At 41.7% G+C, this 15543-nt stretch overlaps 3 protein-coding genes across 3 annotated transcripts; 2 read left to right on the top strand and 1 right to left on the bottom strand.

Moving 5' to 3' along the window:
- Window positions 1-69: 69 nt before the first annotated feature.
- rab42b (RAB42, member RAS oncogene family) lies at window positions 70-2651 on the top strand. Its single transcript, XM_028425128.1, has 3 exons — window positions 70-796; window positions 1005-1224; window positions 1971-2651. Exons 2-3 carry the CDS (start codon window positions 1007-1009, stop codon window positions 2419-2421), a joined length of 669 nt encoding a protein of 222 aa, XP_028280929.1. The 5' UTR covers window positions 70-796; window positions 1005-1006; the 3' UTR covers window positions 2422-2651.
- A 1814-nt stretch (window positions 2652-4465) lies between these two features.
- On the bottom strand, window positions 4466-6542 carry taf12 (TAF12 RNA polymerase II, TATA box binding protein (TBP)-associated factor). Its single transcript, XM_028425588.1, has 6 exons — window positions 6381-6542; window positions 5836-6028; window positions 5671-5748; window positions 5382-5496; window positions 4897-4985; window positions 4466-4768 (listed from the first exon to the last, which is right to left on the bottom strand). The coding sequence occupies exons 2-6, from the start codon at window positions 5911-5913 to the stop codon at window positions 4733-4735; spliced, it is 396 nt and encodes a 131-aa protein (XP_028281389.1). The 5' UTR covers window positions 5914-6028; window positions 6381-6542; the 3' UTR covers window positions 4466-4732.
- A 1589-nt stretch (window positions 6543-8131) lies between these two features.
- LOC114448866 (uncharacterized) lies at window positions 8132-15463 on the top strand. The gene is made up of 7 exons (XM_028426081.1): window positions 8132-8289; window positions 8963-9084; window positions 9475-9676; window positions 10815-10960; window positions 12744-12888; window positions 14192-14336; window positions 15133-15463. The coding sequence occupies exons 1-7, from the start codon at window positions 8238-8240 to the stop codon at window positions 15218-15220; spliced, it is 900 nt and encodes a 299-aa protein (XP_028281882.1). The 5' UTR covers window positions 8132-8237; the 3' UTR covers window positions 15221-15463.
- The last annotated feature ends 80 nt before the right edge of the window (window positions 15464-15543 follow it).

The raw sequence follows: 15543 nt of genomic DNA, 5'->3' as shown, positions 1-15543 counted from the left end.
TACCCCCTTTCCCCCACTCCACACACACACACACACACACACAGACAGGACACTACATATTGTGATGTTAATCTTAAAAAGCATTATTAATGTATATATTTGGACTGCAGCTTTGCCTCTAACACCTACCACCAATACTTGATATGAAAATAGGCCTTATGTCATCACTAGACTAAAATGTAAATACACACCCGTGTAGAGGTTTTCCCAGGGGAATTAAAGCTCCATTGTTAGAAACTTCCTGTTTTAGGTGGTAGTGTTCACTGCACAGACAGGATCATAGATGGATTAAAACTATCATGTGGACAGATAGTTGTCAAAACTCACCCTCATGTTCTGTCAGTTAATGATGACAAGTATGAGTTGAGGAGAGCAGGAAATATCATAGTTTCCCCCCAAATATTATTAAATACAACCACTACTTCCTCATATGCCCCCCCCTTCCCAGCCCTCCCTGTGTCGCTGTGCTCTTGCCCCTCCTTTCGTCAAGTATCAACAGGCAAACTTTGTAAGTCCACACCCCTGCACAGTTGCACCCATGCACATGCTTACAGTAGCAGTGAAGACCAGCAGCTCAGATGAGAACTGTGGAACTGGGATCGACTCTGTGGGCCATATATTTTATTCACATTTCTGTGTTAAACGATGATGTGAGCCAGCGTGAGACTAGGTGACTGGTGCTGTCGTCATAAAATGCACAGGAGTTTGGGATGACTGAGAACACAGACTTACCACTGATAGTGAGATTACTAAGGAGTGGCTGCTTGGTTGTTGCTTAACATTTGGAGCTGCAGAGGTAAGGAATCACCTGGTGTGGGATTTTGGGCTTGTCTCATGCACATTCTATCCTTGTCTCTGAACCCTAATGATACTGTTATGCTGTTTTTCTACATTAATCTTTCCTTATCATTAAATCTCTTGTTTCACATTCCCTGAGCTTCTGTTCACCTGCGTTCCCCACAAGCAACCTTCACTTTCATAATCTCTTTTCTCCTCACCGGCAGCAATGGACCTGACTTTGTGGCAGTACCAGTTCAGGATCATCATGCTGGGGGACTCCACTGTGGGGAAGTCTTCCCTGCTGAAGCGCTACACTGAGGACTTGTTCCTGGAGTCCATCAACCAGACTGTTGGTGTAGACTTCTACGTTCACTTCCTGGAGGTGGAGCCAGGGGTTCGGGTCAAGCTGCAGTTCTGGGACACAGCTGGACAAGAGAGGTTCAGGTGAGGGTGAACAGAGACAAGCTGTCGGGATATTTAACTGGCCTCCACTGACCACAAATTCACTATCTACATGATACTGCTTTTATATCAGAGCTCATCAGGGTTTGCTTTCTGTCAGGTATGACTGTGTGTGTTCACCCCATCATCCTGCCCACATGACTGTACACAGACGTGCAGTGTGATGCAATGCTCCAAGTGTAAAAAGGCAGAGGCATCATTTTCCATACTCTGTGTGTAATGAAAGCATCAGAGGAAGTGTTTCTCATTCAAATTCATTATTTCAGTTATCCGGTTGAATGAACTGTAGCAAATTGCAAAGTACAGCTGTTTGTATTTACCTCCACTCTGCATGGTATCTATAATCCCATGAGTCAGCCAAAAGCTTGCATAAGGTTTGTTTTCAGTAAAAAGTATACTAATGAAGGGGCTAAGTTTTTGGTTGCCTCTCCTTCAGTGTAAACACTCAGTGAGTCATGGGGGACTGCTGCTTTACATGCCTGCTGATGGTTTCATGATTAGGATGAGAAAAACACAGTGCTTATCAGTTTCTAACACAGAGACAGATTCTTTGACAATCTGCTTATCTTAATGCACACAGTGCTCACTGGTACAGTAAAATAAAGTTGGCTGCAAAGTCTGACCTCTGCCTTCTCCAGCATGGCTTTTGGCAGGTCTTCGTGTATTGGAAATCAAACACCCTCCCTCTCCCTTGCTTTCTTTTTTACTTGCCTCACTTCTCTCCTCAGGTCAGTGACCCGTTCTTATTACCGCAACTCTGTTGGAGGACTGCTGGTGTTTGACATGACCAACCGGGACTCCTTTGACCATATTAAGGAGTGGCATGCTGAGGTGTGCGAGCGAGTGCAGCCGCACAAGGTTCTGTTCATCCTGGTGGGTCAAAAGAGCGACCAAGAAACACATGGAGAGAGGGTGGTGAGCCGAGAAGAGGCCCAAAAGCTGGCCGGACAGCTAGGGATGCCCTATGTGGAGGCCTCGGCAAAGACGGGCCATAATGTGAAGGAGTCATTCGAGCTCCTCACTCGAAGGGTCTACCAGGGTCTGCTGAGTGGAGAGGTTGAGCTCCAACAGGGCTGGGATGGGGTCAAGTGCGCTGCTCCACATGCACTGCAGTTACAGAGAGCAGGCATGACTCAGACCAACACAGCCCCCGAGGACAAAAAGAAATGCTGTGGTTAAACTGTGAGCTGGCTGTGGTCCACCCTGTGGACTCATGTTACTGCAGAAACTAAATCTGGCCACCTGGAAGCTTGGGGTTTGGGCATTTTTGCTGTGACATCAGACTTTCAGGAAAAAAAACAGACTTAAAGGAATGTTTGCACCTTTGTTGTCATTTTTGTTAGAATTTTCCAAGAATAGTCATGTTTCACTATTAGGTCAAGCTTTCTGTCTTCCCAGTACCTCCTGCAGAATAATTTTTTTTTTTTTTTTTTTTTTTTTTTTTTTTTTTTTTTTTTTTTTTTTTTTTTTAGATACTGTATTAATCCCAGAGGGAAATTCGTTACGGCTGCTGCACAAGCAGTGTCATACAATGACTAGCAAGGCGCGCCACAGGCTAGGGTGAAGTGTCTTGCCCAAGAACACACAACAATGACTAGGGAGGAGTTGGGATCGAACCACCAACCTTCCAGTTACTAGACAACCCTGCTATACCACTGCGCCACTGTTGACACTATTAGCATTAGTATAGCTTCTTTAAAAGTAATCCGCCTTGGTAGCAGCTTTGTGAGGCTGTAGACTTTAATAGCAAAATCTTTACTATTACTATTACTGTAGTTATTGGTTTCTCCTTTGTGGTAATAAGCGAGGCCAATGGCGCATCACACAAATGGACTGGTGAGGTCCTTACCTCAGTTCAGTAGACACAGTGGTTGTAAAGGTGACATTCATTAGTTTATGGTTCACTCTTGATTGTTTTAAAAGGTGCTAAAGATGCGACTGTCACAACCACATCCAATGAAATATGACATCCTCTCTTTTATTGATTTTTGTACCTTCTGAGCTGTTCACTGGAAAATAGATCCCCCAAACTGGTGCCCAGGAATCACAAATACATCTGGGGACAGAAAATGTTTCTTTTTTTCAAGAGTGTGTTGTTTTTATGTCTTTAAGAGTTCAATACATTAATCTTTCATCTACCTAATCACAGCTCATGTCCACACAAAGGTATATTTATTCTGAAGCCTCCAATCATATTGAGGGAGGGGTCCTCTGCACTCCACTCTTCCATTTAAAGACATTAATCTGGGACTCTTGTCCAGGTTCCTTGTTTTGTGTATCTTTGGCAGCTGGTAAGGTACTGGGGTCCCTCGGCTGAGATTATAAACATCACTGTAGACCTTTATGTGAATTAATCATTTTGGGCACCAAGCAGGTGTATAGAAAAGACTTTGTTGTAATATCAATAATTGCACAGGGTTCTATCAGCAAGTGGTTGTGTTCAGGTGCCATTGTTGAGATTAATTAAATGAAAACTCACAGGTGACTTTTGGTCAGTTTTTTTTTTTTAAATGTTTTTAGAGGTTTCCATAGCAATTAAGGGCCATCTGGCAGATAAACAGTCTCCTGTGTTCTGCAACCAAATTGTACACATAATCATTTGGCTTAAAGACATGACAGGCTGTTAACAGCTACTTCTGTTCACTAGTGTGTATCCATGGTTATGAGTTAATGAACTGATGACCATTTACCTCTAACAACCTCCAAACCATGACGAGTATTCCTCAAGCCATATATGTGATGGAACTAGCCTCCCGTCTCTTGATTCATCTTTCCTGGTTACAAGGATTCGCATTCAAATATGTACTTCTATCAAGTATAAGTGATTATTATACATTTACAGAAAGTAATTTTACAATAATAAAATAATATTTTTAATCCAACACTGAAAATTCCTTATCTGGCAAGATTTTATTTTATGATTATTTTGATCTCAAGAGTACAAAAAATGAATTAAATCAATATCCTGTGGTAACAGTGCAGTATGTCTAAAGCAAATGCAAATAATTACTGTAATAATAATTACTATAATTACCAATTTCCCCCTTGCAGCAGGAACTGGTTAGTCTTCAGCCTATACTAACAGTGAAAAAGCGTTTCTCATGAGTATTATATGACTAGATGGGTAAATAATGTCAACATGACTTTTAGATCCTTTTAGGAGGAGGTAACATTCAAATGCTCAAGATTATCAAATACAGCAAAGGTCACAATCCAACACATGTATCTCACTCATTGTTTATTGACAAAAATGCTATGGAGCCATGGGCTTAGCTTTAATGGCAACAAAACAGAATACACACCGATGTTGTGCGAGTATTCCGGCAAAACACTCAAAACCTAGGGCATTGTGACAATAAAACACTATCTAATGTCAAAAAAGAAGAATACCCCCCACCAAAACCCATCTATTTTCTTCATTAGTGAAACACAAATTGACAAAAAACAAAGGAAAAAAAAAAGTGTGTGTATGACATATCAGTGAGTCTTGCTACTTTTTGGTTGTCTTGCGGATCAGTGCCATTCTCTGAAACAAAAATAAACACAAACATTAGAGCCCAGTTCTATGCAATAGAAATGTGGAAAGGTGAAGTCTGTCTGTACAAATAACTGGAATATTTTAATACAACTACTAGTACTACAACTACTAGTCACCTGTTTGTGAGCCTCTGTTGTGCAAGCCTTCTTGAACGGCCGAATCTCATCTGAGCCAAAACCTGGAATCCACATGTTCCACTGGCGCTCTGAGAAATGTATAAATCACACACTTTACAAATTTTAAAGCAGCAAAAGCATAGATAACAGTTTTTAGCAGTAATTTGGCTGCCATACTAATCTGACAACATCATTACATTTCCCTACAGTTTCTGACTGCTACTGTTGTTGCTCATTTAAGGAGATAAGTGCAAAACTGAGGACTGAATATGATCTGCTTACTTAGAACAAATGTCATTTTAAAAGCAGTAAAACTTCAAAAGTAGTTTGATAAGAAACCATAACAGCATTTAAACATTATTTAAATGTAGTTTAAAGGGAAAATTATCAAATGTTTATAACTACACATTTTGTCTGACCTTAAGACACACAAAAACCATTACTATAAAAAGACTGTAAGAAAACAAAAGCCACCATCTGCTTACCTAGATGTAACTGAACATCTTTCACCTCCAAGGTGTTAGATTTGCGATGGCGTGCCAACTGACAGGCGGCTGTCACTACACTTTCTATAAAATCATCTGCAATCTGTAGCAACATCTGAGAAGAGACAGGCATTTTGAGAAAAATAAAGTAAAGCACCATGTAATAACAGCAAGAAAGACACTTCTCAGACAACAGACTTTCATAGATACAAACGTGCAGTAAGAATGTACTTCTATTGTTGCCTATGTATACTCTGCACTCTTTAAAAATACAATTAACCACACAAACCTCTTCAACATCCTCATCCAGCTGCTCATTTGGGTCAATCTCTCTCACCAAGTCTTGTAGCTTCTTTTTACTCAGCACCTGGAAACATGGCAAATAATTTCATCCACTTAGTTATGAAAACTCATCAGGGTGCATATGTTTGGTGGTGGGAAAACAATAACAGACCTGGGATCCCTCTGGGCTACTTCTGCCTGCAGGCCCTTGAGGAAGACCCTTTACTACTGTTGTGGTGCTGTTAGCCATGTTGCTGGCAACAGGTAAAATACTCTGGCAAAACTGTGGTGGTGGAGTCTGGGATGGCAGTCCAAGTGGGGCACAGATCCGACGAGTTGTCTTTACAAGGACTACGACTGTAAATCTGAAGTAAGGATTTCAGAAATGATACACTTATCAGGATATTTACAAGTTAGCATCACAGAGACAAAATACGGATGAAGCTGTTCAACGCATAGAAACGTAATTTAACGCTATAGGTCTCAAAATATTAGCAGAGTTACCAAACACAATAAACAGCCAAGACAGATATGAAAATTCAAAAGACAACGCAACCAAGTATGTAATCATAACATGTCTGCAAACATAATGTGCTAAAAACAATAGCAGCCACTAAGCTTGATGTTAGCCGGATATGCTAACATTAGCAGCTAATCTGGCGGTGCAGTTTTTTTACACGCTGTATAGAAGATTTGCATGTTAAAACACAAGCTTACCCAGTTAACCAAACACTATCTGTCCATGTTTCGAAGACACTGCGGCGACAATGAGTGAGATGTCTACAGAAAGCCCCCCTCAATTTGCTTTTCAGCGGAAAAATAGCGAGGTTATTTTTCTCTACTTCCGCTTTGTCTTAATGTATTTCCGGTGGCGACAGACGTCCTCTGCTGCGCCACCTGCTGGATATGATGTGGAACTGAAATAACAAACCAAATTGTTAAAAAAGGAAGTTTACCTGAGAATAAAGACGTAGAAGAACAAGAGTTTGGTCCAAACTAATAATCAATGTAACACACTGAAAGCAAACTGCGTTGGTATTTTTAATATTGTTAATTTAAAAATAATTCTAAAACTTATACTTACATAGTTAAAATGTAATAGAAGTGTTCTAAATAAAGTATGAATAGTTGTATTTATCATAGGCGTAGCTACCCAGAGTGGGACGTGTGTCCCCCCCACACACACACACATTTTAAAATGACCCATTTGGAGTTAGCTCCTGTTAGCCTGCTAGCGTCAGCCCTTCCTCACCAGTGCACATAGCCACCTGCTCATATTCTTATCAGCAAGAATAAAATAAATGTAATAAAGTGTCAGGACACAGTGATGCATTATATGAACAGGGAAACACTGATGTAGCATGAGGCATCATTATAAACACATCCACAAGGTTTGCTGTGAATTATGTAGTTTTATAAGCAAGTAAAAATAAAGACATGCATTTTTTCGTAAGTTAGTATTTTTACTGTTTCAGTAATATCTGCATTAAGCAGAGTTTGGTTCATGGTCCAACAACTTGTTGAAACTCAGATGATGAGAACTGTGTTAAATCCAAATATGCTGATGTTATTTCATTGATGAAATATATTGCTGGTTGTTAATTGAACAGTAAAGCACAATCTCTCCAGCTCCATCTGTATTTGAGGTTGATACTGAGTCAGAGGCAGGGCCATCATGTAGGGCCAGTGGAGGAAGTTATTGCTGATTTCCAGTTGTTTGTCTCTGTAAATGAGAGAAGGCCTCAGATATAGAGGCTTTGTATAATGTGTTAGTGTAGCAGCACCAGTCTGGTTGACAAAACTGTTGTTTCACTTGGAATTAGTTTCTGTTTGTCAGTGTTTTTAAAATTTGTTTTTGTTAAATCTGTCTCTGTTAATAGTCATTGAGTTTACTTCTGTAGGTAAAATAGTTTAACAACCTGTTAAATCCGCAGTGATTTTATACAGTCCATGCATGCAGGAGAGACATGCACTTAGATGAAAAGTGATATTTCTGAGTCGCTGGGATGACTCGAGCATTTGGGGATAGACTCCCTTTCGATCCTGTCTCCTGCTCGTCTCTGGTTAACAGCCAATCAATCAAATGTTTGAGCAAATGAAGCGTGGGATGTTTGCGTGTTGGATTATGTGTCGCGCCGGGAAATTACAAACCACTGCGACTGCAAGTCATGCCTGCTTTCGGAATCAGCTGAACTTCGTCAGAAAAACATTGACCTCAACAACAAGTTCAGACCGGTTTCCCTGAGAGACACATGACGCGCTGGGAATGAATGTGATTATTGGTGCAGCAGCTGCAGCATGTTTCTTTCGGTTAGTGTTCATTTATGTCATCAGCAAAAAATATGAGCCATAATAAAGCTTATTGAGCCGTTTATTATTTTCGCCTCTGCAATGATACGGATATATTTGAGTGCTTTCAGAGTTTTAGTTCCAACTCACTTCCTGGAAAAACAAACCACACCTACGCCTACTGTTATAAATACAAAGCAAACTTTCATTTCTGATTAGAAGCTGCGTAGGGACTCACCAAGTTCTACTTCCTGGTAGCCTGCTGAAAACTTTTTTAACACAGCCATGAAAACCCTTCTAGTTGCTGCAGTGGTCGCCCTGATCCATGGCAATTATGGTAAATGTTTTAAATTTCTCACTCAGTGTAACTTTCCAAAGGTCTTAATTTGATTTACTTCTCTGTAATGAGATATTGGTTTAATCTTCTAGTCTGGCTCTGGTCTGTTTTCCACAAATGTATTCATACAGTTTTGCAGCTCTGGGCTTTGTGTGCTGTCTGCTCGCCTGTTTGTCTGCCTGCCTGTGTGTGTGTTGATCTGGTCTCATGAGGAAACGCTTTGTTTTCCCTTCTGTCACACTGATGGCTTTTCCCAGGTGGTTACAAGACCCGAGCTAAAACAGGAAATGCTGGTGGAGTTTGTGAGGAGCTCACAATAATATATAGGCTGACATACTGTATATCATACTGATGCTGAGGCCAGTATTCAGCTCCTAATTGTGGAAAAATAAGTGAAATATTGGACGCAGTACCTCTTGCCTACAGTGACACTGCCTTTGTTTGTTATCGCCTTCGCCAGTAAAGTGGAAGAACCTGTTGCAAGTCATGTGTCAGCGGCAGATTCAGTCTGAAACAAATGTCAGGAAAAAGGAGAAGTTGTTTTGAAACCGATGTCAAGACGAACAGCAGTTAGATTTCCAGTGCAGGTCAACAACTCGCCTCCACTCCTGAGCCGTCTGTCTATTCATGCTGTGATCAATAACTCACATCTGTAATCTCTGTCCACATGCAGCAACCCTGCTCATTAAGGGGCCGGCCGAGCCGGTTCTAGAGGGAGATCCAATCAAACTGGAGTGTATGTACAAAGACTCTGACCTCAACATCAGCCAGGTCCACTTTGAGATGTTCTCCAAGGTGAGTCGTGGGGAGATTTGTGGATGTGAGTGAAAAGCAGTGGAGTGGAGCAGTTAAGGACCCACCCCTGGCTGGGTGATAAACCAGGTTAAGGAGCGCAGGTGTTTTATAGTTTTGGTTTGAGTTATTGTGAAACTGTAAAGTGTTCACAGTGATGTAATAATGCTGCAAAAATATATTGATTTAAAGTTTTCTGATCTGTGCATACACATGAAAAAACACTTGTCATAACATTTATGACCCAAACTCAGCTGCCTGTCCCTAGATGGGTAGTGAAGTGTTCTATGTAAATGTGTCAGGGATTTTTACTGCATATTAAATATCATTCATCAAATGCCAGTGATGCTGTTGGATGGTATAAAGTTATTTTCCCTTTCTTCTTGTTACCAGTACCTTCAGGATTGGCATCCAGTTCCGGAGAGATCTTGGTGCTCATTTTCGAGGATGCAGACGGAGTTGACCGGGGAGAGTCTCGTCCTGTTCATCCGCTATGCAGGGAGGTTCTCTGGTGGGCCTTACCGTTGTGTGTCAGACGCTGACAATGTGACACAGCCTGACAACTCCTCCCAACCGCTGACCATCAACGTGCATTGTGAGTGCCTGGGTTGATGTGACTAAGAAGTATCTGCTGAAAGCCCATGAGCTGACCAGTAATGATGCTGCCAAGCTGTATTTTCCTTTTGACGAATAATTAAGGCGTCCATTGTCAAATAGACTTCAGCCAAAATAAGAACCAAAAACCAAGCTGGATAAATATATGTCACAATTTATAAAAAATACATCGATTCAGGGTTTCGCTTTCAGTTAGGAGTCATGTCACTTATAAAGAAGAAAGCTTAAAAAACCCATGAATACAAATTGGTAAACAGTCTAGGTAAGACAACTGAAAAGAGAGATTTTGAAACCACTTTTCCTCATATTTGCAGCCAGCAGGAGGTAAAGGCAGCCTGTGGACACAGCTTTCTTCACAGTGAGGGATAGAAAAACACATTCATTATTAATAACACAAGGCATATCTATGCAATGCTGCTACAGACTGCACACACACAATAACACACAACAACAACAACAACAACAACTAAAATAACAACAAAAAAGTACAGATCCATTGCAAATACCGCTACCTGTGATAAGTTGAAGAGAGAGTTTTTTTTTAATGTTTTTTTTTTGGCCTTCAAACAAACAAAGACACATTCCCTTGGTGAAGCTCCACTTTGAAGCTATCAGCGTAGGACTCAAAGCTGCATGAAAGAAGGCGTAGATAGTCAGATATTCAGTGTCCTCTATCTTCTCTCCTCGGCCATCAAATCGACTGTGATGCTGCCTCATGGGGGGATCAATAAGAGGAAAAGATTAGAATGGACTGTAGAAGTGAAGGAGACAGAGCGGGGAGAGAAGCCAGGAGCTGGATGGACGTGGGCCATCTATTGAGATGGAAGAGAAAATGAGCCATTATTCACAACATTGCCTCTCTAAAGACTTCGATAAGATGAAGCCTATTATCATTGTAATTGATTGCTTCGTACAGTCTGTACCTCTGGGAGGCAGTCATACTTAAGCTTATATACTCCAAAAACATAGTCCAAAAGACTCTGTGTTTACCAGCTGCTACCAGTGCAAACCATATGTTCAGTCACGTCCCACATGCTCCTACAGGTTGCTTGAGCGTACATTAAATTTGGAGCCTCATTAATGCCTGATCATGCTCCTTCATTCCCGCTGCGTCTCAGACATGGGCGAGCTGTCGCTGTCCAGGGAAGGCTACACCAACTACCTGGGCATCCCAGAGGAGCTGAGGGTGCGCGTCGGAGACGACGTGGTGGTGAAGTGCTCCGCCAGCTCGTCAGAGGAGCCCAGCTACTTCTGGCAAAAAGAGGTGAGAAATCAGTGTCCTCATTATGCTTTTGGAAACTTGTCATTCCCTCTCTTCCTCTATGCTCTCTCTCTCATGGTGTGACCTCTTTATTTCTTTCCTGTCTTATTCCAGGCCTCTTGGCTTTGTTCAAGTATTCTCTTAATTTTCTCTCTTCCTGTAGCACAGCTCTGTTTCCCCCTGACTTTCTGAACCCCCCCTCAGTTAAAGAAGTGCTCTGTATTTAAGTGACCAGTTGGCTTTAGCACAACTCTTGCTGGGGGATTGCAGCTTGCCCACTTACACAGGATTAATAGTTTAATGAGGTCTAGACAAGAGCCAGTCAACCTGAAAACAATTATGTGGATAGATTTCTAATGATTTTTTTAGTGTTTGGTTAACCAGCATTGAATTATTCAACTGGGCTCCTGGCGGAGCTGAGAAACGCTTGCCCAAGGGAAATTAAGATGTCGCAGTCAGTGTTAAAATGCCACAGTGACAACTGACATGCAGAAGAAGTGAGTCTGAGATTCACAGCCCCCCTTGTGGAGAGAAATGGTATAACACGTTTGGAGCACAGGTTTCAAAATCACCCCTGCCACTATAAGTGACACGAAGCTATGCTGCTATGAGGATATCTTGGGAATAGGCTCTTGCCGACTCTCTGCTTTTGTTATTCCTCTTGATAAATTGGCTCAGGGTTAATATGCTTGTTAAAGGGTCACTGCTAATCCGGGTTTTAAATGAGCTTACAAGTCCAAATCCTATTCAGTGGACATTTTATGCTGCTAATACTATTTCTTCTGCACATGATTATATGTACTGCTTTAGGTTTTTGTTTATGTATATACAGCACTGATGAAGAGTGCTAATTATTATCAGTGTTATTGTCCGTTAAGTCCTCTGAAATCAATGACAAGTTTAAGAAAATAAGATGGAGTGTTTCTCTGTCCATTTAGTGAGAGTGTGTGTGTATAGAAGCACACTGTATCTGTATGTATGACAGCAGTGGATGTGGGGCACAAAGTGACATCAGAATGTCCCAGTTTGACAGACAAGCACCGAGGGCACATTGGCCCCCGGTAATGACAGCAGGACAGAGGCAGAAACGGGCCACTGCTTTGGGAGCCAGTGGATTTGCATACAAAATGCTGCTTTGGCCAGACCTGGCCTTTATGGGAAATCCTCTTAATTCAGATCCATTCAAATTGAAATGGACTTTCTTGGCAGGAGCTGCAGCTCCCAGGAGCCAAATCATTTGCATGGTGTAATGTTTTTTTTTTCTTTCTTTTTTACCCCCTCCTCCACGTTGGTTTGTTTTCCATTCCTTGTGTTTGGCCTGTTATTTGTTTCCTCCCATGTTGGGTTCTATCTCATAATAGTGCTGCTATTTCTGTGTCAACAATTCACCCTGCTCCCTTGCCATCTCATTATGTATTGTGTTAACAGTGTGTTGTTGCGGGACTCATTCTTTGCGGATGATGGTGTTATCTGGGTTATTGACTTGTGTTGCTGTGTGTTCATTCATTGGGATTACTGCTCAGGTAAATACACTTCATTTGGGACTTTTGGGACTGCTCTCAGAGGGTACAGATATTTCTGTCTTCATCCAGTCTCCCTCTTTCTCCCTGACTTGTTCTGTTTCACGTTCTCTCGTCACCATAGATCAGCCAAAATAACATTTTCCGCCCCATTTCTGTCTGTGTCTCTTCTGTCTGTTCTATCTCTCTGTAGCCCTCTCAGCCAAGCACAGTTTTAATTTGTAATCTCTGAGGGCTGCAAACAATGACCAACTTTTCTCTCTCAGGGTGTCGACTGGATCCTGCCTAGCTCTACGCTGACACTGAGGAAGATTAGTGCGATGGATGGAGGAGACTACACCTGCAGGGCCGAGCATCCTTCTGTGAAGTCCCTCAGCAAGAAACGCACCATCAGCATCACTGTGCTGCCTGGTAAGAAAAGACTGTAGATCTACGCCAACCAGAGGGACTGTATGTGGCTTCCTTGTGAACAACAGCTTTGGGTGTTCTTCTGGGGAAAATTCAGGAGCATAATAATGCAGAGGTTGTCAGTTGTAACAGTGCAACCTTTAATGCACTAAATGTCTGGGAAGTAGTTCAGGTTTGAAGTTTAATTTATCAGCTATCAAAGTTCCAAAAAAAGGAGTATGATGCACCAACAAAGGCAAAGACATTTATTAAAGCACTTCTAGTAGTAGGTCCCAAATGAAACTATCTCTGAAATGTCGGATATGTAAGGTGACCATGCCACATTTTATCATAACTGGATGGCAATGGCACAACTCTACTAACTTTAAAGGATAACAGGATAATTGTAAGATATAAAAGAAGCAATGGCTTTAATGACCTTTGAGTTTTCATTTGACTCAAATACCCACAGAGAAAACCAGACATAATTATGAGCATATAGAAAGTATCATATATAAGGCTTGGCTACTTTTTTGTATTTTTTTTCTAAATGTTAATTGTGTAAACCTTGTGTAAATGTTACTGACGAACTGTCACATTTCTCTTTAAACATAATTGAATCCTTTCTTTACAACTCTTATCCAATTAACTGCTCTTTATCTGCCTTCATCAGTGACCTGTGAGACGACAGCACAGTGTCAATGCGCTGCAGTTTGTCACCACTTGCCCTCAAACACTCCTTTGACTCCAACAGGCAAACCTTTGAAAAATGCAATTAATCCACTGCATGTTTTTTTATTGTTATGGTGGTTATCATATTACCGGTGCAATTGACTCATTGGTCACTGTGCTCCGCAGTGTCCCCAGCTTCGTCTCTGAAGCACATGTACTAATTAAAACTCACAATCATTCCTAGATAGCAGGCTAATGTTTGTCTGTCCTTGTAGGTATGATGAGAAAACACCTCTGATACTTTGAAGCTGCTCTACAGTAGCTGTAATAATTTTTTGTGTGGACAGACAAGTGACACATGTTTGTGCTGTCTCACAACCAGAGTTTACTTTGTCCACCCTGAAGATCCAAGTTCATAACCCCCGACCGTGTCTCTCCAAAGACTAGATGGGATAAGTGCAGTACTGGGGGGGTGGGGGGTGGGGGGGGGGGTTCTGTGGCCCACAATGAAGTCACAAGGGGCCCGGGTCAGGCCCCAGGCCGTACTTTGCCCAGGTTTGCTTTAGAAGCTTTGCCTAGGGGCAGGAAGCTCATAGTTTTTGCTGATTCTGTGTGATGCATGTTTCTCTTCATGTCTGTCTGATCTGTCCCACAGAGGATGCCTACTGGTATGAGACGACTAATGGCCGCGTTGTGTTGATGACCTCAGCAGCGGCTGCAGCTCTCGTGGTCTTCATCGTCTCCATGAGTGTTTTCTTGTGCCGCAGGGCTAAACAGGCCAAGTCCAGCAAGGGACCCATGTAAGAAACCACTGCTTGAGTGTTTATGTTTTCTTTTTCTTTCCTTCTTACATGCCTTGAATGCAAGTGAACATGTTTGTTTAAGCTCAGCTATCTCCTTCCATTTTCACTTCTTCTCACCTCACCTGCAGTTTGATGTTATCACACAGATTCTGTTACAATATTTCATTGATTCTTATGTGAACCAAGGCCGTTTCAGTTTTACATGGTGTGTCACAAAACACCTTTTTTTTATTTCACTGGGAGAGTGTTCCTGCACAAAATAAACTTTCTACAAGTGCAGACACAAGCCTGTGTTTTTGAAAAGGCATGAGCCTTACTGAATATTAATTATATCTCAGCAGTTCCACCTGCCTGTCCTCATACTTGGGTCTCCTGCATGGTGCTTTCTCTCTAATATGTTTCATATATTACAAGCTTGGGCATGTGGGAGCTGCTTAAATTATATGTATTGTATACAATACAAAAAGGCTACGGCAACAATAAGGAAATGAGTGGAGCTCCCGTTAATCCCATTACGCTGACAGCATGTTAATATGCAACGTGACCCCATGTAGCTTCGCCCATTGGCTACTTTTTCATACAGTCTGAAGAAAATGCTTTTCCAAAGAGTGTGTTAGACGTGTGTTATTGGTTAAAAAAAGGTGATAATGGACTTTCATATCAACAGTCAGGTGTGGCTCTAGTGCTTGTTTCTAGTCTATAATTTCCTCACTTATACTTTTTGAGTGCCAGCTGGGAGATCGATACACTGATAATCATGCTTCTCTGTCCTTCCCTCTCTTCCTCTCTGCAGTGATGACCGTTCTCAGAAAAAGCCCATCTACAAGAGTAGTGTGGAGTCCCTGCCCTCCACCTGCGGAGACAAACAACCTCTGGTGTGAGTGCAGGTGGATGGATGAGGATGGAGAACGAGATGAGGAAGATGGAGTGGGTGGCCAGAAAAAGGAGAATGGGTGGAAAGGAGGGAGGGAAATAGGGATATTGGAAGGCTGTTTAGGAGAGTGAAATCAAAATCAGTGACAAGCGGCTGGATGTAAAAAAAAAAAAAAAAAAATCAAGGGCAAATGATTGCTTTAGAGATGCAGAAGCCTCTTTGCTTGTGGGTGTAGACTGCAGTAATGTTTCTTGGACAAAAAGGTGGGCAATTTTCTTTTTATTTATTCTGCAGCCTGGGAAGCTGTGACAAAATGATGATGAAGAATCT

Source organism: Parambassis ranga, chromosome 16 (genome assembly GCF_900634625.1).
Source record: "Parambassis ranga chromosome 16, fParRan2.1, whole genome shotgun sequence".
NCBI classification, from domain to species: domain Eukaryota; kingdom Metazoa; phylum Chordata; class Actinopteri; family Ambassidae; genus Parambassis; species Parambassis ranga.
This window is presented reverse-complemented; position numbering and strand designations above follow the sequence as displayed.

What these genes read in the sequence shown, in the direction of transcription:
- rab42b (XM_028425128.1), top strand. Translation starts at nt 1,007, where the DNA reads ATGGACCTGACTTTGTGGCAGTACCAGTTCAGGATCATCATGCTGGGG. An exon ending in GCTGGACAAGAGAGGTTCAG is followed by an intron (nt 1,225 to 1,970) that starts GTGAGGGTGAAC and finishes TTCTCTCCTCAG; the next exon opens with GTCAGTGACCCGTTCTTATT.
- taf12 (XM_028425588.1), bottom strand. Translation starts at nt 5,913, where the DNA reads ATGGCTAACAGCACCACAACAGTAGTAAAGGGTCTTCCTCAAGGGCCT. An exon ending in TGGATGAGGATGTTGAAGAG is followed by an intron (nt 5,497 to 5,670) that starts GTTTGTGTGGTT and finishes GTCTCTTCTCAG; the next exon opens with ATGTTGCTACAGATTGCAGA. An exon ending in CAACAGAGGCTCACAAACAG is followed by an intron (nt 4,769 to 4,896) that starts GTGACTAGTAGT and finishes TTTTTGTTTCAG; the next exon opens with AGAATGGCACTGATCCGCAA.
- LOC114448866 (XM_028426081.1), top strand. Translation starts at nt 8,238, where the DNA reads ATGAAAACCCTTCTAGTTGCTGCAGTGGTCGCCCTGATCCATGGCAAT. An exon ending in CCTGATCCATGGCAATTATG is followed by an intron (nt 8,290 to 8,962) that starts GTAAATGTTTTA and finishes GTCCACATGCAG; the next exon opens with CAACCCTGCTCATTAAGGGG. An exon ending in CAGCATCACTGTGCTGCCTG is followed by an intron (nt 12,889 to 14,191) that starts GTAAGAAAAGAC and finishes TCTGTCCCACAG; the next exon opens with AGGATGCCTACTGGTATGAG.